Below are 23,627 nucleotides of genomic sequence, written 5' to 3' on the forward strand. Positions count from 1 at the left end.
ACTTCTGTAACTGAGTAATGAATCACAATCCTGGTTAGTGTGCACGGTGACAGCCAGCACGGCTGACATGAGACTATCCTACCTGGGGAAGGAACATCTTCCCAGCACCAAAGAGATCTCCCACCACCTTCATGCCGTTCATCAGGGGGCCCTCGATGATGTGAAGGGGTCGAGTGTAGCGGTCAACCAGAGCCTGACACTCCTCCACATCCTCCACCACATACTTCTCTATTCCCTGACAGCAACAACACAGGACGGGGCATTACAGAAGAAAAGAGAAGAAATTAAAACATTACCTGAGAATTTTTTCTTTTCATACAGTTCATATAATAATTAATTAATAAAAGTTGTTAATCACAACACAAATAGAGCAAATTATGTTTGATTTCTATATTATATTTTCTTAAAAGATAAATAGATACATAGAACTGGTCTCAGTCAGTGTTTACTTTAAAAGTGAAATAGGGTTAAAAAAAAAGTCAATTCGACAATAAAAACAAAAACTCTACATTCTTTTTCTGGAAGCATTTTCGAGCTTTGCACTTTAAAAGATTTTGGCTGCAAAACCCGACTGAAAACCACATTAAACTAGTATGCACCTTTAAGAGACCAAATCATTTTGAACTAATTATTCATCGGTTGGAAACAAGTCTAGAATGTTGCATGAGGCTTTAAGGAAGCCGAGGTGTACACAGACTAACATGTCTCAGCAGGTTTAGGTGTCACAGACAAAAAAAACTTAAAATCCGAGTGAGAACAGCGCTTCTCCAGCATGTTAGGAACGTGGTTGCAGATTTGCTCGCCAAGAACGCCGATGAAACAATCAGCACTTTACATTTTTACAAGAATGTTGGAGAACAACAGAGATAGACCTCGGTTGAATGCAACTGATGATTAGGGGCAGACTCAGACTTTTTAGAGGCTGTTAAAATGTTTTGGTTTGCTTTTTCTTATTATGTTTAAATAAAAAGTGAATTTATCATCTTGGGAAAACACCGCCATGCTTGAGCTATGTTACTGGTTACTGTTTACACAGCGTTCGTGGTTCGACTGGTCATGACTGTTTTCCCAACATGGTGCCTGCCTGTATAGTGAACAGTACAGTCTTTATAAACTTTTTCAGTCTTTTCAATATGCTACCGTGGAAGTGTGGTGCTATTTTGAGCCTCGTTAGTGGTGTAGAAATAGCGATTTACCCTCTGCCCCGAAGGCTAGCGTTATAAGCTATCACCGGTTTGCGCTAACTTGTTTCAAGCTAGACACACATTGGATTAGCATGAAAACAGATCCCAGAGAACAGTCAACTCGGTACACGTTATTAACCCCTAGGGTCATTTTGTGACGCATGAGGTGATTCAGAGTATAGAGAACAGCTACAAGCACATCAAGTCTTCATTTGTCCACACTAACAAAAGACATTTAGAGTTTGTGCATAGGAAGTTAGAAGTGACAGTTAGAAGCGACAGACAACTGGCCTCTTTTACCTTAATGAGAGCGTACTCCAACCTTTCCTCCACGCTTCCTTCTCTCCATTCGTCTGTCTGAACCACCTTCTTCGCTCCTTTCACATTGTTCTGTGAACAAGAGTAGTGAAGTCAACATCTGTTAACCAAACTAAAGCAACATCAGCATGATGTATTCTTTGTATGTACGTATGTGTGTGTGTGTGTACCTGTGCGTATGCCAGTAGTTTCTCAGTAGCATCCGCGTCTCTGTTCCAGATGAGATTTTCACACAGTAACAGTAGCTCTTTATCTATGTCGTCATAGACCGGCAGGTTCCCAGCATTCACTATCCCCATATCCATACCATCCTGAGACAGGACAGAGGACAGATTGGGGTTACATGAATGAATGAATGAATAATTTTATTATTGTGTCTTGCATACAAAAAAATGCCCAGCCCAAACGGGCTTACCAGACACCATTTTTTATAACAAAGTACCACATTCCAAAATAGCAACATAGATTAACCAAATAAAGTCTGCCTGTGAATGCTCTGCTCACTGGACTGATATTTCCTAGGGACATTATAGCTAGGGCTGGATATCGTTAAAAAATGTTCGATAACGGTATCGATACCGCTTCCTAAACGGTACTTTCACCGATACCAATTTTATAAAATAAAAAGAAGTTACAACATTACGGCACAAATCTTTTTGTCCGCCCGTCTCGGTGTGTAACAGAGTTTTTCCTGCGTGTCTCTGTGACGTGTAACGTTCCAATCACAAACATTGTTAGATCTTGGTAGAAGCATGCTGCATTCTTATTGGCTCGCTGACTCGGATGAGATTTACTCCTTAGTTATTGAAATGGGAATTTTCTTTTTTTTAAGATTATTTTTTTGGGTATTTTAGGCCTTTATTTATAAAGGGACAGCTAAAGACATGAAAGGAGAGAGAGGGGCAATGACATACAGTAAAGGGCTGCAGGTCGGAGTCGAACCTGCGACCACTGCATCGAGATATATGGGTGTGCGCTCTACCAACTGAGCTACCCAGGTGCCCTTGAAATGAGTTCCTTCTCTGAATAGGTCTCTATGTTGAGTAGCGAGAGGAGCATCCTGAGTTAGAGCCCAATCCGCTATAAAAACCCTCATTCAAGGATCAGTTTACCCAATTCAGAAAAACTTTTCATGCTTAACCCTTGTAAGGTATGTAGCCATGGAGATAGTTTTGGTTTTCTCTGCACAATTTTGAGAATTCTGCAGCTTAGACTTATGCCATTACGCCGATACAATAGAGGTGAATGTAATATTATTTGTATTCACAGCATAGAAAAATCCATTTGAAGACTCTTCCGTAAAACATTCTACCTTGAACTCTATTGAAAGTAAGGTCTGCGGATGAATAGTTGTGTGTCAGTGTTTACCTTGATAGCGTGGTAGAGAAATGCTCCATGCATAGCTTCTCTGATGGCCTCCATCCCTCTGAAGGAGAAGGACAGGTTGGACAGACCTCCACTCACCCTGGCTCCTGGTAATGTCTCCTACACACACACACAAACACACAATCACACACACAGTGTAACCTCTCATTTCTACCGGTTGCGTCTGTGCTGCGTTCCAGGTGCACCCCTTGCCCCGCGAGCAATCGCTGCCATTCAAGTCAATGTTTGATAATCCACCAGCTGCACAACGGCGCGTCCCAGAAGCGTGCGTGAAGCGGCTCTCCGCTCCGCTGAAGATACGCGTCAGGTCAATTTTCTCGCAAGCCGCTTGCCGTTCGGACAGCCGGGCAGGAAGCGAAACAGCAAAACTATCCAGTCAATTTACCAAAAGACAACGCCAGAAAGGAGAAGACATGGAGTTTCATTGCAGGAGTGCCTGGAGTGGAAGTTAGATACTAGCTTAATAAACACGTGATTGTTCTTTAAAGTACTTTTGGAGACAATAAAATCTGCGAGTTGGGCAGCAAGACGCTCCGCTTCGGAGACGCTCCCGGTGTGGTATGGCGGGTGGCGGAAAACAGCGGCGCAGCCGGAACGCAGCACAGACGAGCCCGGTGGAAAATGGGAGTAATACACTGACAAGAACATCATACAACCCCACGGAAAACTATTCCTTTAAGACACACACCCCCCCTGAATTAAGGTATTATTGAATTCAGTCAGATAGAGGTTGCTCCCTCCCAGACTGTGTAGAACTCCAAACAACCTCCATAAGCCAATGGTTAGTTACAGGTATCACCAGTGAGATTACAGAGGGATTATTGGGGAGAAAGAGAAGCCCAATTGTAGGAAAACAAAGTGCTTTAGCCATTTGCAAGGAGATTGAGGTTAGAGCTGAGTGATATGGAGAAAATCAAATATCACGATATTTTTGAACAAATACATCAATGTCGATATTGCGGCAATATCGTAGGGTTGACTATTGGTGCTTTCACAAAATATTTACACAAGGACAGTTTTGATAAATAATCACCAATATTGTGGATACAATCACTAAGTGGGTAAAGGCAAATAATAACAGCTAGTAAGTCGGCAGGGTTTTTCCTGCATAGAAGAATTGTTGGCACCCCCCAAAAGCCAGCCCCAAAAGTGAAAATCACCAACACCAAGGTGATAAGAATTAAGAATAAAAATAGGGGCCCAAATCCTCTCTAAATGCGTTGAAGAGCAATTTACCAAACACCTGTTGAACAAGGAGAACATAAACTTCAATATGAGAGCTAATCTCTTGAGTTTTGGATACTGTTCAGCTTCGCTAGCTTTACCTATACCGGTATGCTAAAATATACAATGACTGACATGCGCACATGCGACCAAAATTTGTAAGGGTGCGACTAAGATTTTTCCTAGGTCGCACCGGTGCACCTAACGTCCTTGCATCCGCTGCCTCTCCACGAACGAAGCAATGTCGTTTATATTGATATGGTTTAATGTTGCGTTACATGACCCATTCCTTCTGTAAAGCCGTGCCTGTGTTTGGATCTCTCCGCGCAGCCCCGCCCCCATTCACTCACACACGGCACTCCTGCAGCAGTTTGGACCGGCAGCGCTGTGTCTGTCTGCCACAGCGCCGCCGGTCCAAACTGCTGACATTTGTCTACAGTTGTAATTGTTATTAACACAGCAGTATATTGTTAAGTATGAGAGGGAAACCTGTATTGGTACCAGTGTTTCCGCTGGTAACTCTCTGTTATTGCAGCCGCCACGGCAAAAAACACATTATAAGTTATTGAATGCAACTAACTTCAGTTGGTTGAGTAATAGCGTGAGATGGAGCCTGCTGGACCTGGGCGAGAGATGTGACCCATGGCCAGAATATCATAGTTCATAAAAATGCAGCGCAGTGACGAGACATTTCATAGCCTACACAAGACGTCTAAGACCCGTGCTGGACCCATTCATAATGAGTCAGCTGTCACTCTGTGAGTAGCATACGCTTCAGTCCATCGCACTTCCCTCTCCCTCTGTTTTTTTTTTTTTTAAGATTTCGGACTTTATTTTGATAGGAAAGCTGAAGACATGAAAGGGGAGAGAGAGGGGGGAATGACATGCAGGAGAGGGCCGCAGGTCGGAGTCAAACCTCTATATATATACCAACTGAGCTATCCGGGCGTCCTCTCTCTCTTTTAATCAGTGTGTTATTGTTGTTGAAAACAAGTGAAGGAGCTTTCTCAGAGATATATATATTTTTTAATATATCCTAAGCTATTTATTTCAGATAACTTTCTGAATGTGTTGCAGCTGTATATTTTCAAACTGGTAAAGGAAACCCTGTCTTTGCATTTTATTTTAATCACAATCTGTTTTAATAAAAGAGCTTGTGAAATGTGGCTTGACTTAAAACTGAACATTTAGCCCACTTAGTAAAAAAAATACATTGCTATATTTCGTGTATCCCCATTCAGCCTTAATGGCGACGCGAGGAAAAATGTGGGTGCATCTAAATTTTGTGCTGGTGCACCTAAATAAAAAAGTTAGGCCCACCAGTGCAACCAAGGCAAAAAGTTAGTCTGGAGCCCTGACTGAAGAAGCCTAGTGACGAGTCCATAGCAAAACAGTTTATGTGTTATGTGTACCATAACAGAGGAGTGTGATGTGTAAGATGAGAAAGCAGAGGTTAAGTCATGTATGTCATGGTTGTAAATAAACAGTGGCTATCTGTACATCTTTGCCAAGCGCAAACCAGTAGAGAAGGCATCAATACATTGTTGGGGAGGGTCATGCCCGTTTTCCCAATCATTTTGGAGGGTCATAGAAAAATGTATTGCTGGCGAAGGGAGCAAGGAAGTCTATTTTGAATAAAAGATCCCCAAACTCCTCTGGTAGCCCCTTAAATAAGTAACGAACAGTCCCTAACACAAAGTCTTTGCCTGTACTGTACGCGGACCGATCATGCTTACTGTCGTGCGTAGTTCCCCCCTCCCCCAACCACACAACGCATGTTGCTCGGCCGTGGCTTGGTAGCTTTGCATTTCCCCCCGACTCATTTCCTGGTTCTCCTTCTCCATAAACAACATGAAATCAAGGAGAGGGTTAACTTCTCCTGCTCCTGATTTCCAAACGTGGTCAGAAAGAACAGAGGAGACACTGTTTCTATCACTATGTCTCTATTAAGTCACTCTTCGCTCCAAACCTAATCACCGTCACTCTCTCACTCGCTCTACCACACTCCCCACACACAGGTAAAAGCCGGCCCTGCTATTCTCTTAAAGAGATCGACGCACACACCAACGCACAAGTATAAACTTCAGGCCGCTTACGTAGGCTACGGAGAAAGCTCTGTGTGGAGCCTCCGCTGAACCATAAATCAAGCTTAACAGTGGCGTAAGGATTGGTTGACTTTGCGTTCATTCTTCCTCGGACTGACAGGTGCATTACCTTGATGAGTTTGGTGGCTCTGATGAAGTAGATGGCGTAGTCGTTGTGTTCCTCCATGCCTGTACCGATGGTGAGGATGTTGGGGTCAAAGATGATGTCGTTGGGGTCAAATCCCACTTTGTCGACAAGCAGCTTGTAGGCCCGAGTGCAGATCTCCACTTTACGGTCTGTATCTGTCGCCTTGAGAGCACAGCAGACTTGTTGTCATATGCACATTGGATTGTGTGTTTTTGTGTGAAGGTGTGTGTGTGTGTGTGTGTTTGCCGCCTCACCTGTCCCTCCTCATCAAAGGCCATGACCACCACAGCAGCTCCGTAGCGCTTCACAGTGGCAGCCCTGTGCAGGAACTCCTCCTCTCCTTCTTTCAGGCTGATACTGTTGACTATACACTTCCCCTGACAGCATTTCAACCCAGCCTCAATCACTGAGAAGTTCGAGGAGTCGATACACAGTGGAACCTGGGGAGGAGAAGGATGCCTTTTTCTGATTTACTGAGCAGATTCATTTATAGGTTGGTTATTAAAAGGTTCATACGCAAAATTAGACATTTTCAGGAGAAAACATGAGGGAAAATAAAAGGAACACGCATCACTGAAGGCGATGGTTAATGCTATAAAAGCCCCAAGAAATGACAACGTTGGAAACTGAAACAAGTTCATAATCACTGGCTAGCCCCACACACAAGCCCCTAATGCAGGGGTGTCAAACTCAGCTTCACTAAGGGCCACACTGGAAATGAGAATCACATCAAGGGCCAGACATGTAGAGGTTATTATTTCATCGGAAAAGTCAAATATCTTTGGCTGTATTACTGCATGTCTCATATAGTCTTCTCACTTACAGTTTGGTCGACACAAAGCCCTAAAAAAGTCAGCAAAAAGTTTCTTAGCCATCACAGAGTTTAGCAAATCAAACAAAACAATGATTATGTTTTTTTAAAAGCAGGCTACCACACAGCCGAGTCACAGCAACCTGTTTCACAACCTCAAAATGAAAAGTGTCTGCTTCTGGGGGAATTGCTGCGTCTCAAAGGCAGCAAATCTGCCAAATCCTGCTTTAAGTGTCGCATAATTGCAGTATGAAAAACGGACAGATAAAAATTTGCGAAATTTATATTCGATTCAATGTTCAATTTGTTCAGTAAAAGAATGTTGGAAATGATTCCCTTTCATTTGTTTTAAATTCAACAAGCAATTGGTATTTTAGCAGAATACTGAAAGTAACAGAAATGCAGAACAGAGTACACTTTAATATCTGTTTATTTATCGTTATCGCGATATTCAACAACATTATCGCATATTTTCCTCATATCGTGCAGCCCTACAGCTGAGGCTGAAACATGTCATTGGTTTGCAGGCATTTGGTCAGAAACCAAATTATTTAAATATATATAAATATAAATTTTAATGTGATGATGGCACTAGAGGAAAAGTTATCACTGCCTGAATGGGACATGACTGTGTGTGGTGAACTTTGACAATCCATCCAATAGTTGCAGAAATACTTCAGTCTGCAATGTGAGAGACTGGACATTCATTTTTGTAATATATTTATTTGCAATATACCCAATATAGTAACATGGGAAAACATTCTTATTAAGAAATTGTATGTGTTCATTTCCTCTGCCTTTAAATCTCCTACCCGTGCGATGTCTGGCTCCGAAGAAATTAAGTTACAAAATCGAGTCATAGCTGTTGGCCCCTCAAGCATCCCCTCATCCATGTTTATATCCAGGACCTGGGCTCCCATCTCCACCTGGGCCTTAGCAATGCTTAGAGCCTCCTGGACAACAACAGACAAGCACAAAGTAAATCAACAGAATCAAGCTAGAATTTCTAGAATCTATGCTCATGATTTGACTGACATTTCTGAAAATGACAAATTAAATAATATCAGAAATAATAACAAATCTGTCTCACCTCATAGTTTCCTGCCATGATCAGCTTGGCAAACTTGCGTGACCCAGCCACGTTGCAGCGCTCGCCAATGTTAACAAAGTTGGTGTAAGGGCCGATCCTGAACGGCTCTAAACCTGGAAATTACAAAGACATTTATATCACATTTACCATCCTGTTTTTAAATTGTTTTTATTGGAATTTTTCAATACAGAAAGGAAAATACAGAGAACAACAAGCCTCACAAAAAAGGAGTAAGTATGAAATTAACAACAAGAATTATAACAATAACAAATCGAAAGTGCTTTTACAAAAAGAAAAAAACGTTACAGTGTTATAATCCCTGGGCAATTTAACTTTAATTGGTATATATGCTGGAAACATGTTTTGAGGTAAGTTTGCCGAACTTTTGAAGAGTTGTGAATGCATTTATATAGCCGATGGTGCCGTATTTGGGGTTCAGTATTCAGTGTTCAGTTCAGTATCATTTAGACCAGGGAAGCCAGGTATCAAACCGCCGACCTTCTGATTGGTAGACGACCGCTCTACCTCCTGAGCCACAGCCAGCAGTACTGGAAATTCTCAAATGAAAGGCTCTATTCAAATCAAAGTCGGGGGGTGTGATGTGCACGCACAAATAAAGGATGTTAATGAACACTGGAAAAAAACAACAACATTGAAGAGAGTGGAATTTCCTGAACTATGGTTACTATGACTGTAATCACTAATTATTTCCAATATTTTTTTAGTCACTGATAAGCTAGCATCAATGAATCTCTAGGTTTAAAAACCTAGCAGGAAAGAGAAGGCTTTTAATATGAAAGAGAACAGGAAGTGTTAAGTCTTAACAATGAAGGAAAGAGAAGTGAAGCAGAGTGGTGTGTGTGACATGACAGCTGCTGAAAGTTCATTGCTGACCTAGGAAACTAGTAAGTGTACCTTGAGTTGAGTTTTTGTCCAACTACATTATACTATATTAAATTAATCACGGAACAGGTAAACATGGAGGTTGGGTTAAGTGTGAAGTTTGCATCAATCCTTCTAATAAAAGGGCCTGGGGGCTGTTTCACAAAAGCAGAATTTATAAATCCAGGATAACCGATAAAGTGAGACTTGACCTAGTCTCATCTGTGCAGCCTGGCTTGGTGCGTTTCACGAAGGCCAAGCCAGGCTGAGGAGGAGGACTAGGTGGAGCCAGGCTGAGGAGGAGGACTAGGTGGAGCCAGGCTGAGGAGGAGGACCAGGCGGAGCCAGGCTGAAGTAGACTAGACTTAGACTTCTCTTTATTGATCCTTTTGGGATGACACCCGCAAGGAAATTGGATTTCCAGCAGCATATTTCAGCTTACAAACACTTGTATAGAAAATAAAGAGGTATAAAAATACAGTATAGAAAATACAGTATAAGAATAACAATAAACTTTTAGCTAAAAATAGGAAGTAAACAAAAAGTAAATAAATAAACAAACAGTAAAACAAAAACTATAGATAAACAAAGATAAATATATAGGACTGTGTATGGTATTGTGTTATTATACAGTGAATAAATGACATTTAGCATAAATTAGCAGTTAAGAGCAGTTAGAATGTCCAGTTATGTATATGAGTAGATTATAAATTAAATTGCACAGTGAATGAGTGAGTGAATGAGTAAATGAGTAATTCAAATAGATGAGCATTCACGGCTTTCCTTAACAGACCGCAAGGTTGATAACAGATTTACTGATGCTAAAATGGAGAATACACATTGTTCGTACTTTATACAGAGTGAGCAGCAGCTTCTTGTGGAAGTATGATAACGTGAAACACATTATTTGTAAAAAAGAAACACGGCCGCTGTAATGAAACGGCGAGAGAAGGCGAGGCAGACGACCACGGACCGACTGAATGCGTAAATAGCCTAAAAATATACATTAACTGACCACTGCTCTGAAGTGAAACTATCGTAATCATACCATTCAAGGAGTAGGCTACTAATATGTTGCACACATTAACCGTTGTACTCTTTGCCTTAAAAGTAAGCAGAAGATAATGTTCCTCAGCTACTCAATTTACCATGAAGATCAATTTTCTAAATCAATTATAAATATCTCTTTCACTCGGTTTCTCCCTCTCTCTCTCTCATGGGCTAAAATATAAATTTCCTAAGTCATATTAACTTCCACTGCTCGCTTTTAATGCAAAGTGTACAACTGTTCGTTTTTGCAAGTGACTCATTGAATGGTTTCAGTTAAGAGCAGTAGTTCATAAATGTATATTTTTAGATCTATCATTCAGTCAGTCTGCTATTATCTGCCACGCTTTTTCTCACGTGTTTTTTTTTATACAGCATGAGTTTCCTTCTTTACATATCATATGCTTTGCTTCCTCGTGTATATATATATATATATATATATATATATATATATATATATATATATATATATATATATATATATATATATATAGACATAGAAAATAAAGACGCTGAAGAAATTGGACTCTAAAATCTAGAAACTATAAAGATAATTAAGTGATAAATATAATGCACATTGTAAACATGAATGTAACAGAGTATATTCATCAGTTATTTCACAGCAGACCTCACAGATGATAACGGGAGGTTTAGATACCTGACAGCAGCATGTAATCTTGATAAATATCAGCAGCAGGAACTCTGGGCTGACAGTGTTTGACTGCTTCAGATATGGCCCTGTATGAGTAGGAGATGAGGGGGGACAATATTTAAAAATTTTCAAAATTGCCTGAAATTTAAGACAGACATTTACTTGTCAGAAAAAAAGGCCAGTGACCTGATGTGTCCTGGAGTGGTGCCGCAACAGCCTCCCACAATATTCACTAGTCCATCCATAGCAAACTCCTGCAGACGAAGATACAACTAAATATTAGCTGCAGCAATGAGGCAGCCAGGATCAGCTTGACTTACTTGGCACACATTTTTCTATTTTTCATTTTGAATTGAACTTTTATTTATGAATAATTGGAATAGAGTAGAACCTTTAAATTGAAGGCTGTTACTTCTGGGGTTTCATCATACCCTCCGAATGTGTTGGGAAGACCTAACAGAAAGAAGATAAGAAACAGAGCTCATGTAATCATTACATCATCCTGGGTGGCCTGACACATGATGCAACATAAACAAGGCCACAGGTCAGCGTGTGCGCCAGCTGCTTAAAAGAACAGCAGAATCATTTATAGTGTGTTAACATCATGCACTAATCCAAAACTAACCTTACCTGCAATAAATCCAGTCTGTGTGAACTGTGTGACTGTAGTATGTGTTGGTGGTGGTGTATCGTTGGATTGCTGTTTCTAATATTCTGTCCCACAACATGTAAATGTCTGAAAGGGATGCCAATTGTTGCAAGTACCATATTCATTTTTATTTATAAGTTTGAACTCGGAGTCGAGTTCGACTCCGACCTGCGGCCCTTTGTTGCATGTCATTCCCCCCTCTCTTCTGCTGTCCTATCAAAATAAAGGCTGAAAATACCCAAAAAAGTATCTAAAAAAAAAAAAAAAAAAAAGAATTCCTCATGGGGGAGACAGAAAGTACGCGCTATGTTTTCATCCAACCCACAGCAACTGGAGCTCTGATTGGTCAGCTGTTAAGCTCTGACACGATTCCCGCCAATATATTAAATCTAAGGCAAATTTTATTATCATTTTATCGGATGTGTTTATGTTGTGAGTTGTATGTTTTGTATATTGTTAAAAAATGTAAATGTTGTTATTCACAAATATTTGTATCATTTAATCAATAACAAAAAAGCATCATTTTAATTACCATGTAATTAAAATTTTGAATGGCCTTTTCAAAACATGACAATAACTAAAGTCTGAAAAGTTAAGGTATGGGGGCTGGCACTATCAAGACTCCATACATTCTGTTGACCTGCTGGAATTAGTCATTCTAATAAACTCTTTAAAGCAGCCATATTATGCTCATTTTCAGGTTCATAATTGTATTTTAAGGTTGTACCAGAATAGGTTTACATGGTTTAATTTTCAAAAAACACCATATTTTTGTTGTACTGCACCGCTCTCTCTCACTGCTGCAGATCCTCTTTTCAGCTGGTCTCTGTTTTAGCTACAGAGTGAGACCTCTTTTCTTCTTCTTCTTCTGTACTATCTTTGATTGCACTCGCACATGCCCAGTAGCTCAGATGTAGATCATGTCAGCTAGCTAGCTCCATAGACAGTAAAAGAAAGGCTGTTTCTACAACTTCGGTCAGTTACAAGGCAGGATTAGCTGGGAGACTTCTAAATGAGGGCGCACATGTAAGTAGTTCTTTTGAAGATTATGGTGAACTTGTGTGTGTTGTAGCAGTGCTTTGCTATTGAGAACGAGGTAGCATGCTAGCGTTAGCATGCTAGCGTTAGCATTAGCGTTAGCATGCTAACGCTAATGCTACGAGCTAATGGTTGCAGTTAGCCTGCTCGTTTCGGCTTGTGACGTCACAAGCCGTGCCGATTTTGAACAGCTCACCCAGAGACTGAAGGCAGGACACATTCAGAAACCGTATCTCACTCTAAACAGCATGGATGGATTTTTTTCAAAGTTTGTATGTGTGTGGAAGCACCAGAGACACAACATAACACCCCAAATCCCAGAAAAAAGTGATTTTTTCATAATATGGGCACTTTAAGAAGGGGAGCCCAAACCTTTACAAGTGTATATTTGGGTACAACATTTGGATTTAAGCCTTAACTCTGTATTGTAAATTTTGACCACGAATTCCAGGCCTGCACTGTGTTGAAGATATGTAGTTGTTTAGACTGAGTGAGGGTTACCTGCATTGGGATAACAGATAATGAAAGCTGTGGTGCTTTTTCCTATGGCCTCAATGAACGGCCTCATCTCTGTCGCCCCCAAGGCACAGTTCAGACCAATGCTGCAACATAGAGAGGGACAAAACCAGTGAGAAACTGGAGTTCAGACTTGAGTTCAGGCTAACAGTGCGTTCCAGTTGCATCGGAACTCGGACCCCGGAGCGGGGAATGACATCACACCCGAGTTGAATGCGTTCCATTTACAAGTCGGATTTTTCATTGTGGGGTTAGCTCTAGCCTAGTCTCGCATTGCCAGATCTGGCTAGTTCACAAAGCATTCCGGGATGGGAGAAAAACGTGCTCTGGTTTATTGGCATTTCTTTAAACCGATCACAATCGTCATGGGCGGTGCTAAGCTCCGGACGGAGCCCCGCTGCCTCTACAAAATAGCCTCGGGAAGGAACTTGTTTTGGTGGAACATGTGTACGTTCAAAAGTAGTTTTAGTCGTGCAACAGAAAACTCAGATTGGACAGATAGTCTAGCTAGCTGTCTGGATTTACCCTGCAGAGATCTGAGGAGATTCTTACCTCCGAGTAAAAAAGGAACGCACTATAATACACTTCAGAGAGGGAATAGTGTAAAGGAGTTAAGATATTGTCAGAACTCAACAGAACAGTTTGACACCATTTTGTATATTGTAAGTGTAGTTATGTGTGATGTACAGTAACTCACCACAGAGGGTTCATGTGAGATACACTCAGTACAAAGGCTTCTCCTGTCTGACCAGACAGAGTACGTCCACTCCGGTCAACTATGGTCCCTGAGATCTATACGTTGAATGGGACAAGATGGCAAGAGGAGCATTTAAAGAAGTCAACTAATCCCCACAAAATACATCCATCATTCTTTTTTCTTTAACTGAAATTGGCCAGAAACTCAATGTATAGATATTTTAAAAGCCACATATTGATAAATTGAAACGGAGGAAAATATAGTTTGAATATAATATAACATCACTTACACACATACAGCATTTTATATTAACTGCATATGCAAAGAGATTATAAATAAAATACCACAGACGTACAAATATAGGTTTCCTTTCGTAGCTCTTTTCAAACAGCAGGTCGATGGCAAACAAGGCAGCCTGTAGAGGGAAACATACATAGGTAGAGATATCAATCCCCTTACACACAACATCAGGTTACACAACAGACACTTTAAGTTCGATTTATAATGCCCACAGAAAATTCTCTTGTCCTAATTGGCTGGCAGGTGTCCATTAAAAATGTATGGCACAGGCTACTTCAAACAGAGTTCCCATCAAAGGTGTAACCATCTGTGTAAATCAGTCCACAAGGAATACTTATACTTACATACATTATACACATGTACTGTATATATGTATATAAATGAGTATCAATGAATAAAGACATTTAGTAAATGCCTAAAACATGTCTTGTCTAACAGAGTATAAGTACACAACAGATTTTTTTTCAGTGCCACAAGGTACTGAACCCCCTGAATGTTTGTAACATCCTGCCGTTATTATAATAAAAAACAAACAATGTTCTTGGACAATTCTGCCATGCAAAGCCAAAACGCACCAAGTACATATTTAGTCAAAACTTAGTTTAAGCCAGAATCTGACCTGATGGCATTTATTTTGCTATATGCATTTTATAAGCCATAGAAATGTATTACTACAAAGAAAAAAGGGCTACAACCAAACCCAGCTAACAACCACACCAAGGGTAAACTACACAGCTGGAGCAGGAGAGCCACATCCAGAGGAAGCTAGCTGGTGAGCTAACCACGGCTAACCTTGACTAAAGCCAAATTCACTTACTTTTCCTGCCAAGCGGTTTTCTGTAATTTAAATATATGAGTTTTGATTAACTACTATTTTGGTAATTTAGTCTGTTATCTCTAAATCAGCAGGATAAAAACCTGCTAAAAGTAGGAATAGACCGATTATCGGTCCTGGCTGATTATCGGGGTGTTTTTTTGGCAGTTTGCAGATTATCTGTATCGCCGTTTTATTTACCTGATAACTGATAAAGTTAATGTATTAAAAAGTGTTCTACTTTGACTCGGCTACAGCTCTGTGTCTGTCCCTCTGCTTTGGTTTCACTCACCACTGAGTCTGACTTAATGTCCCCCCCCCCCCACAACACTATCTGACTATCTTTTACTGTGCATTATGTTGAAAGTTTATCATTTATTAAATAATTGCTTAAAGCATTTAAACAACGTTTTGTGTTGAGTTTGTAACATTCCAAAATCTTAATTTTGACTTAAAGATTTTCATTTTCACTGTAAATGCATATTGGTTCCAAATATCGGTTATATTAACTACTAATAATCGGTATCGGCCTTGAAAAACCAGTATGGGTCGATCCCTACTAAGAAGAACCAGTTACTGCCATCTCAGCTTTTGTCTTGAGCGTGGTTACATTACTTTTAAATTACATATTTAATGGATTAAACAATGGAGTTTTTCCAAAGGTCTATGCCAATGATTTTGTGGTCTTAAGTCTAAAAATACATACATTAAGACCTAAAATGATTATCCATCTGTTACAGTATATACCCAGTCAACCTGGAAACTTCCTATCAACTGCAGCTTTCCTCTAGTAACTGCTAGAGTGCCTTTGCAGGACAGAATTCATCGTACAAAATAAGTCAAGTTATTTAGCTGACATGTTTAAACCAATGAGATGAGAGATACCTTAGCGTTGGCAGTATCAAAGATGGTTTCAACCAGAAGGAGGTCTGCTCCTCCGTCTAATAAACCTCTGACCTGCTCTGTGTAGGATTCTACAAGCTCATCAAATGCTGGGGAAAGCACATACACACAAACACATTTCACTCAACGTAATTAGAAACTGTGCATTACATTGCTACGATACTCATTCGCATGTTGGTGTGACATTTTGACTTGTCGTAGTAGTTAAAGTACAGGTGTTACAAATAACATCAACAATGGCTCAGTTCAATTCAAGTGTCCCACTAAGCCAGTGGTTCTCCTACTTTTTTCAATAATGTGCCCCCTCTGAATTGTTTTTTTAAGCCAAGTACCCTTCTGACCAGCGTGAATCATTTTTGGTACAAATAAAAAGTCTAGACTTACTAAACAACTGCCTTGTAACTGAAAAACATTTAAAGGCTAATGTAAAAAGGCGACAAAAACTTAAAGAAAAAACAAAACAAAAAACCGACAAAACCTTGAGAAAAGATGGTAGAAAGAAGGAAGGAGGTAAGGCAAGAACAGGTCGAAAATAGTACCAAAACCTTCAAAAAGCAACAAAAACTGTGAAAAAAACAGTAGAAAGAAGGAAGCTAACACTAGATCGGCAAAGGTGACAAATAATTTTAAAAAAGCAACAAACTTTGAAAAAAGTGACAGTAGAAAAGAGGAAGGAAAGAAGCAAGAATAGGTCCAAAGAAGGTGACAAAAACATCTCATTTTTGGTAGGAAAAAGGTCTCTATAAAGAGGTACAATGGTCTGGTACGCACGTACAGCCTGCAGTCCTCCAAAGTACCCCTAGGGGGACACGGACCACCATTTGAGAAATACTGCACGTAAGGCTCTTATATACTAGCCCAGCTGGCGCGCGCCATCGTGACGTCAAAATTAAGTAATATCCTGCCGGCGAGCAGAGGTCGCGCACGGCTCTTTTTTTTTTTTTCAGCGGCACGCGACAAAGCGGAAACGGGAGGCCTGAACAAGTTCGCCGACAACCAGATGCCAGGACTCTCAGAGTGACTGCGAGTCTCTCTTGTAAACTTACTGGGTCAAGAGGAGTTCTTTTATGGTGAATGAAAGGCTTGATCTGACAAAGTAGGTCATTGAATCAAATCGAAGCATTGACGTCAGTCAATGCTGCAGCCAGTTCTGCCATTGTTTACCTTTTTCTCCTTCCTCTAGTCCGTAGAAAGAGCAACGTCTGTAGCCTTTGCTCATTAGCGCCACCTCTGTTCAGGAGAAGACTGCAACTAGTGTCGCGACCACCAGCGCGGGTATAAATAGTCACAGCGATCTCATGACGTCACATTTGCACGCGCCAGCTGGGCTGCAACTAGTATATAAGAGCCTTAAGCCATGGCAGTGTGACAGTGAGCCAGCATGAACAATACAAACTGAACTGCTGTGGTCACTTGGTGGGTCAAAGTGAAATGTTACACCTTATAATAAAGTCCTTTAATATTGTGTCATTTGTGTTTCTCTCCCTTTCCTTTAATCACTTCATGTTCCCAGGCCCTCGTCCAACTCTTAGCCTCTGAATCATTCCGTTACTGTACAGTGTCCAAACATGCACAGAGACAAAAAAAAAAAAAGTAAATTCATCTTACTGATGTTCCTGAAGTCAGGTCTCTCCACAGACGGGGATACAGACAGGGTCTTATTGGTCGGACCCACTGCCCCGGCCACATAACGTTTACAGCCTGATAACACACACAGATTACAGTTGATGTTACACAAGTAAGGAAATCCCCGAGAGTCTGGGATTGTACAGTTATCTACCAATGCTTTGCTGCTGTAATGCTAAAAATTCAGCTGACCAGTTTGTTTGGTGACATCGTCGGCTGCCCTCCTCGCCAGCTCCGCAGATGTCTTGTTGAGGCGATAAGCCTGCACAACAAATGAAAACACAGAACACAAGTCTCATTTTAAAGCAAGAAAAAAGCTGGGACTCAAATACAGTTAAGGCCGATACCACAACTGCCAATAATGTCAGATAATAAGGGTGGGAATATGATGTTATTGAATCTTCAACAAATAATTACATTTTGTGTTACGTGCCAATATTAGTCCAGTGACTATATCAGCTTTGCAAATTGACACTGTTGTGAAAATGGAGCCACAACAATTGTAAAATACTGTAAAATGGACCAATAAATAAATAAATACATTTTATGTTCACAGGTAAAGGTGTGAGGCTAGGTCTGCAGAGTGCATGGAGGATGTTGTAGTTTATGGTGGAGATAAGAGCAAGGTCACAGAACTGGGCGAAGGGCTGCATGTAGCAATAGGGCTAAGTGCATGAGTTATCCACAGTGGTCTAGCAGCGTCAGATCATACCATGTGTTCCAGGCCATAGTCAGCCTGGGCGACAGAGGTGCTGCTGAACGTGTTGGTCTCCACGATGTCAGCACCAGCCAGGAGGTAGTCCTATAAACCCAGAGCATTAAATATCACCATTACGATATTACTTGTGATAAATAAACATATCAAAGTGTTCTCGGTTCTGCATTTCTGCTGCTTTCAGTATTCTGCTAAAAAACAACAAAGTGCTTGTTAAAATGAAAACGAATGAAAGGAAATAATGTCCAACATGCTTTTTTTGAACAAATTGAACATTAAAATTGAACACACAAGAAGAACACAAGAATGACATTTTAGAGAGCATTTGTTTTCTATTTCTTTCAACAAACACTGAGACACAACTCGCGATATGTCGCAGCCTTTCACGATATGGTTACTGCGCCAACTGATATCGCAATACTTTAAAAAACAATATATTGTGCAGCCCTAAGAGACATAGTAGACAGTTCACAGTGAGGACTAAGACATGTTAATTTTGGGTTTGTTAAATGTCAGTCTGGACTGCTTTGAGCAACACAATTAATATACCATTTACTTAATTTGCACTTGGGTTGGCTTCAGAAAACTCAAAATAGATACATGTATCTCAAAACCACAACAAATAAAACTGAAATTAACTGCATGGCTGATATCACCAGTGGTGGAGGAAGTACTGAATCTCAGTACTTAAGTAAAAGTACAAAAACCAGAGACATATTTACTTTAGTAAAAGTAGAAGTACCACAATGACAACCCTACTTAAGTAAAAGTAAAAAGTACCCGATTTTAAATGTACTTTAAGGTATTACAAGTAAAAGTACTTGCATAACAATTTAATCTCTTTATCTTATTTGCATATTACCATTTTAAATGGTAATTGGCAAATAAGAAAAAAAGTGTCAGTGAGGGCACTGTGTGTAGCGACCCGTGATTTACAAAGGGCTGGTTCAGTAACCATACTATCCACTACCACAAACCAGGCCAGTTGGCTTTTTAAAGAAGTCCCTATCCTAACTAGCATAAAACGGAAATATGTTGTTAGAATCAGAATGCGGTTGGTTTTATTTTGGTTGGTATGGTTTATTTTAAGACAGTTTTATTTCCTTTAACCATGGGAGCGTAAGCACATAAAGTGTGTGAAGCAGCGGAAAAGGGGAGGCGACGTAAAAGGTCCAGCCAAATAAAAAAAGATATATGAACGCGTCTTACGCAGCCTGGCGGAAAAGTAAATGATGCTGTGGAGAGAAATAGATGGCAACTATGATTTAAAAACGGGAATAAAAAACATTTTCACTTTTACCGGAGGCTGTATTACCGAGGGTCGGCAACGCTGAGCCCGGGCTCTGGAGCACCGGAGCCGGCTTGGAAGCCGATGACGGATCGGCGGTGCCCCATATCTATGGCAACCAAACTTCACTGGTGAGACTAACGTGTAACAGGAAGACGTTTTGGCAGTGGGGAAAACTGATCAGAAAATGTAACGGAACATTGTAGAAATGTAGTGGAGTACAAAGTATAGATAATTGCTGCAAAATGTAACAAAGTAAAAGTCAAAAGTATGAAGTATTTGTACTTTGTTACATTCCACCACTGGATATCACTAAGGGTAAATAAGCCAAAGTAGTTAGTTATGTTTCATCCTGGATGACGTACCTTATGTATAGAGTAAATGATATTGGGCTGTGTGATACTGAGAAGGTCGTTGTTGCCCTTCAGTGAAAGAGGGTGCTCTTTAAACTCATCCCCTCTGAAATCTTTCTCTTCAAGTTTATGCTGCTGGATCATGGTTCCCATACCACCGTCCAGGACCATGATCCTTTGCTGCAGCACTGCTCGCAGCTCGGACTCTAATGGACATCTGCATCCTGGAAAGATAAGAAATGTGACTTCATGTTCATCAGGGATTGTACAGTAAGACAAATGTTTCAAAGAAGAAAAGAAAAAAAACATACTTTAAATGAAAATTACAACTAAAGGCCCTGACACACCAACCAGACGGCCGACCGTCGGCAGAAAAGCCAGTCGGACTGATCAGTCGGGTCCCGAGGTCCAAAAAATGCCTCAGAACACACTGAGGCGACGCAGACTTGAGCGTACGCTCTGCGCGTGCGCGAAACGTAATACGTCTCCATAGCAGCAGGCGGCGCTGCTCTGTATTGTTTCCATTCCATGTCTGATTATTTCCCAGAAAATGAAAACCGGCAGCTGATTGGACGAACGTGTCACGTGGTTCTTTTTTCTCCGGAAATTCACAGCCAGACTGTCATGGCGGCTCGTTCAGAATACGATCTCATATTGTACTAAAATAGTTCACCGAAACGTGTTTCTGAAAACATTTTAAGAGAGAAATAGGCCGTGCAGTTGCTGAATCTCTCTTCATTTCAGATCAACAAAGGTCAGTTTAAAAGATTTTCGTCAGATTTTGAGAGACTCATCCGCTCCCCATTTCCGGGCGAGTCCCGACTGTCCTGTCTCCGACTGAACATGTCGGGTCGGCCAAAATGAATGCCGACGGCTCCTCGGACGGCCGACGGCACGGGACACACTGAACAGACTTGAGTCACCGACCTCGCCAGACGGTCCGACGGCCGATTATCAGGCTGGTGTGTCAGCTCTCTTAGTGATAACATATAATGTATAATTGGATAACAATAAAAACCATGGTGAAAAATGTGGATCAGTGTTTCCTAAAGCCCAAGATGACATCCTCAAGTGTCTTGTTTTGTCCACAACTCAAAGATATTCATTTTACTGTCGCAGAGGAGAGAAGACACTAGAACATATTCATATTCAAGAAGATGGAATCAAAGAATTTTACTTTTGTCTTAAAAAAAATTACTCAAACCGACTACTCAATTATCAAAATAGTTGGCGATTAATTTAAAAGTTGACAACTAATCGAGCAAGCAATGCGAGCAAGCAACGCGAGCAACGTGCTCCCTTTCTAAAGGCTCTTATATACTGGACGCAGCCCAGCTGGCGCGTACAAATGTGACGTCATGGGATCGCCGTGACTATTTAATCCGCACTGGTGCTCGCGACACTAGTTACAGTCTTCTCCTGAACAGAGGTGGCGCTAATGAGCAAAGGCTACAGACGTTGCTCTTTCTACGGACTAGAAGAAGGAGAAAAAGGTAAACAACGGCAGAACTGGCAGCAGCATTGACGTCAATGCTTCGATTTGATTGGATGACCTACTTGGTCAGATCAAGCCTTTCATTCACCATAAAAGAACTCCTCTTGACCCAGTAAGTTTACAAGAGAGACTTGCAGTCACTCTGAGAGTCCTGGCATCTGGTTGGCTGCGAACTCGTTCGGCCTCCCGTTTCCGCTTTGTCGCGGGCCGCTGAAAAAAAAAAAGAGCCGTGCGCGACAGCCGGGCACGCACTATAAATCGGACGCGCCGGCAGGATATGACATAATTTTGACGTCACGATGGCGCGCGCCACCTTGGATGCGTCCAGTATAATTCACCTATAACAGTACAGATCCATTTGTCTGACACAACTTAAGCGTGGTGTCGCGACGTCATACATCCATGGTTGATGTTCCACGCCCCTGACCGGCAGCTGATTGGACGAACGCCTGATGTGGGTTTAGCTTCTCGAGAATTTCAACAGAGTGTCATGGCGGCTCGTTGAGAATACAATCTAGTATTTTACGAAAATAGTTCAGCGAAACGTGTTTCTGAAAACATTTTAAGAGAGAAACAGGCCATAGAGTTGCTGAATCTGTCTTCATTTCAGATTGACAAAGGTCAGTTTAAAAGATTTTCGTCTACTTCTGCTGGATAGTCGCGTCGCCTTCAACGGATTAATTTGCATAAAGATGGGCATCGGCCAGCTTTTGGACGCGCAGCATTTTTTTCAAATGCAGCACCGCCTTCCCGGAATGCTTTGCGTGCACGTTAAAGTCGCTTGACGCCACCCATAGGAATAGAATAGAGCTCAGCGTGACAGAAGCGTCGCACGGTCAAATGGATCTGTACCGATAGTCTACACAGCGGATGCAAGCGTCACGGGCGATGCGTGAAATGCAATACACCGCTCACGCAACAGGGAGTAGCAGAGTCGGGTGATATCTAGATCAAAATGGCAACTGAAGAGGAGTGCATCCTATTGCTAATTTTACGTCGTTGGCGGCAACAAAATAGGCAGCGCAGAGATAGGCGGTGGTATGTTCGCATTTAAACCGAACAAGAGTTCAGGATGGGGAGTTTGTGTCTCTGGTGCTTCCCGAATGCGAAGCCTGGACGAGGAGAGACATTTCCAGTACTTTCGGATGTCGGCGCCATTGTATTCAAACCTTCTTCTGTAAATATAACATATACTTGAAATAATATACAATATTTGCAATTCCGCCCCCACCGACAACGCATAGTATTGCGTGCATCGGCCCGTCGCGTAACAAAAACTGGGACGACACATTTTGCTACGCATCGACGCATAGTGGCGGTCGAAGCGTAGCGATATGTAGCCTTGCGGACGCTTGCGTACCGATGCGTTGACTCTGTTGCGTTGACGGCCCTAAGGTTGTGAAGGATCATAAAAATGTAAGCAGGTTAACAGTATAAAGAAAAATGTAAACAGGTTAACAATAAGAATCATACAAATATAAACAGGCGAGGATCATAAAAATATAAACAGATTAATAGCAAAGATCATACAAGTATAAACAGGTTAATGGTAAGTATTAGTAGTAGTAAAGTAGTAAGCAAGTAAGTCTAGTGGGTTGCATATAGATATTTGTGTAGTGGTATAGCCTATAGCTATTTTCGCTCACCAACCATCCCCCTCCAAAATACTAATTAGTTTGCAGACCTGCTCTCTACCTTACAATATGTCATGACTGTAACCAGTTCCTTAACTCACATTCTGTGTTGCTAAAGTAATGATAGTAGGTCTAGTATTCATCCTCGGACTTGTGTTTTGTTGTCCTTGTAAAGCACTTTGTGATTTTATGTGTGAAAGGCGCTTCTAAATAAATGTTACTTAGTTACTTACTTACTATACCTGAACACTGTGAACACTGACACTCACTCAGCTGGTTGTGGTGCTTGGTTGCCATCATACTGGTCAACATGACGAGTTACATGTTTAACTTATAATTACCTGCTCTGTCATTTAAAGTTACTAATGGAATACATGTTATATAATAGCTTACTTTACACAGAAATAAACTGTTGCATCCGGTTACATGTCGTACAACGTTAATAGCTCGTATAACTTGTCACATACACGTGGTGTTACAACAAGTGGACAGCGGTGAGTTCAGAATGGACACGGATTGCAGAGAGAGCATTGTAGGCTAAACGCTAACTGTTAACGCTGGGAAAGCTAACGTTCGTATATTTACCTTCTTCTGAAGAGTATTTAATGACATTAGTCGGAGCCATCTTGTAAAGAGTCAGCCTCAAAAACAGCCCTGCAGTCCGTCTGAAGAAGGCCAAGCCGCTAATCTTTAACCTTCAACCTTATACAACCAACTAACTCTTACTTTCCCGGAGCCTCTGACTTGAGGTCCGCTTGAGGCAACATCTACAC

At 41.1% G+C, this 23,627-nt stretch overlaps 1 protein-coding gene across 1 annotated transcript in view; it reads right to left on the reverse strand.

The window, feature by feature from the left end:
• The window catches only part of mtr (5-methyltetrahydrofolate-homocysteine methyltransferase), a 49,574-nt gene extending 25,947 nt beyond the window's left edge, over positions 1-23,627 (reverse strand). Inside the window, exons 1-20 of the mRNA XM_031323857.2 lie at positions 23,440-23,627; positions 19,738-19,949; positions 18,082-18,171; positions 17,562-17,631; positions 17,352-17,444; positions 15,726-15,832; positions 14,082-14,141; positions 13,727-13,821; positions 13,015-13,115; positions 11,218-11,279; positions 11,013-11,080; positions 10,833-10,912; positions 8,246-8,358; positions 7,968-8,108; positions 6,599-6,784; positions 6,327-6,506; positions 2,871-2,987; positions 1,673-1,813; positions 1,485-1,574; positions 83-235 (exon numbers count right to left, since the gene is read on the reverse strand). Of these exons, the coding sequence (XP_031179717.1) occupies positions 83-235; positions 1,485-1,574; positions 1,673-1,813; positions 2,871-2,987; positions 6,327-6,506; positions 6,599-6,784; positions 7,968-8,108; positions 8,246-8,358; positions 10,833-10,912; positions 11,013-11,080; positions 11,218-11,279; positions 13,015-13,115; positions 13,727-13,821; positions 14,082-14,141; positions 15,726-15,832; positions 17,352-17,444; positions 17,562-17,631; positions 18,082-18,171; positions 19,738-19,949; positions 23,440-23,479 (2,199 nt within the window). The 5' untranslated portion in view covers positions 23,480-23,627. The remainder of the gene's footprint in view (positions 1-82; positions 236-1,484; positions 1,575-1,672; positions 1,814-2,870; positions 2,988-6,326; positions 6,507-6,598; positions 6,785-7,967; positions 8,109-8,245; positions 8,359-10,832; positions 10,913-11,012; positions 11,081-11,217; positions 11,280-13,014; positions 13,116-13,726; positions 13,822-14,081; positions 14,142-15,725; positions 15,833-17,351; positions 17,445-17,561; positions 17,632-18,081; positions 18,172-19,737; positions 19,950-23,439) is intronic.

Source organism: Sander lucioperca, chromosome 22, assembly GCF_008315115.2.
Source record: "Sander lucioperca isolate FBNREF2018 chromosome 22, SLUC_FBN_1.2, whole genome shotgun sequence".
NCBI classification, from domain to species: Eukaryota; Metazoa; Chordata; class Actinopteri; order Perciformes; family Percidae; genus Sander; species Sander lucioperca.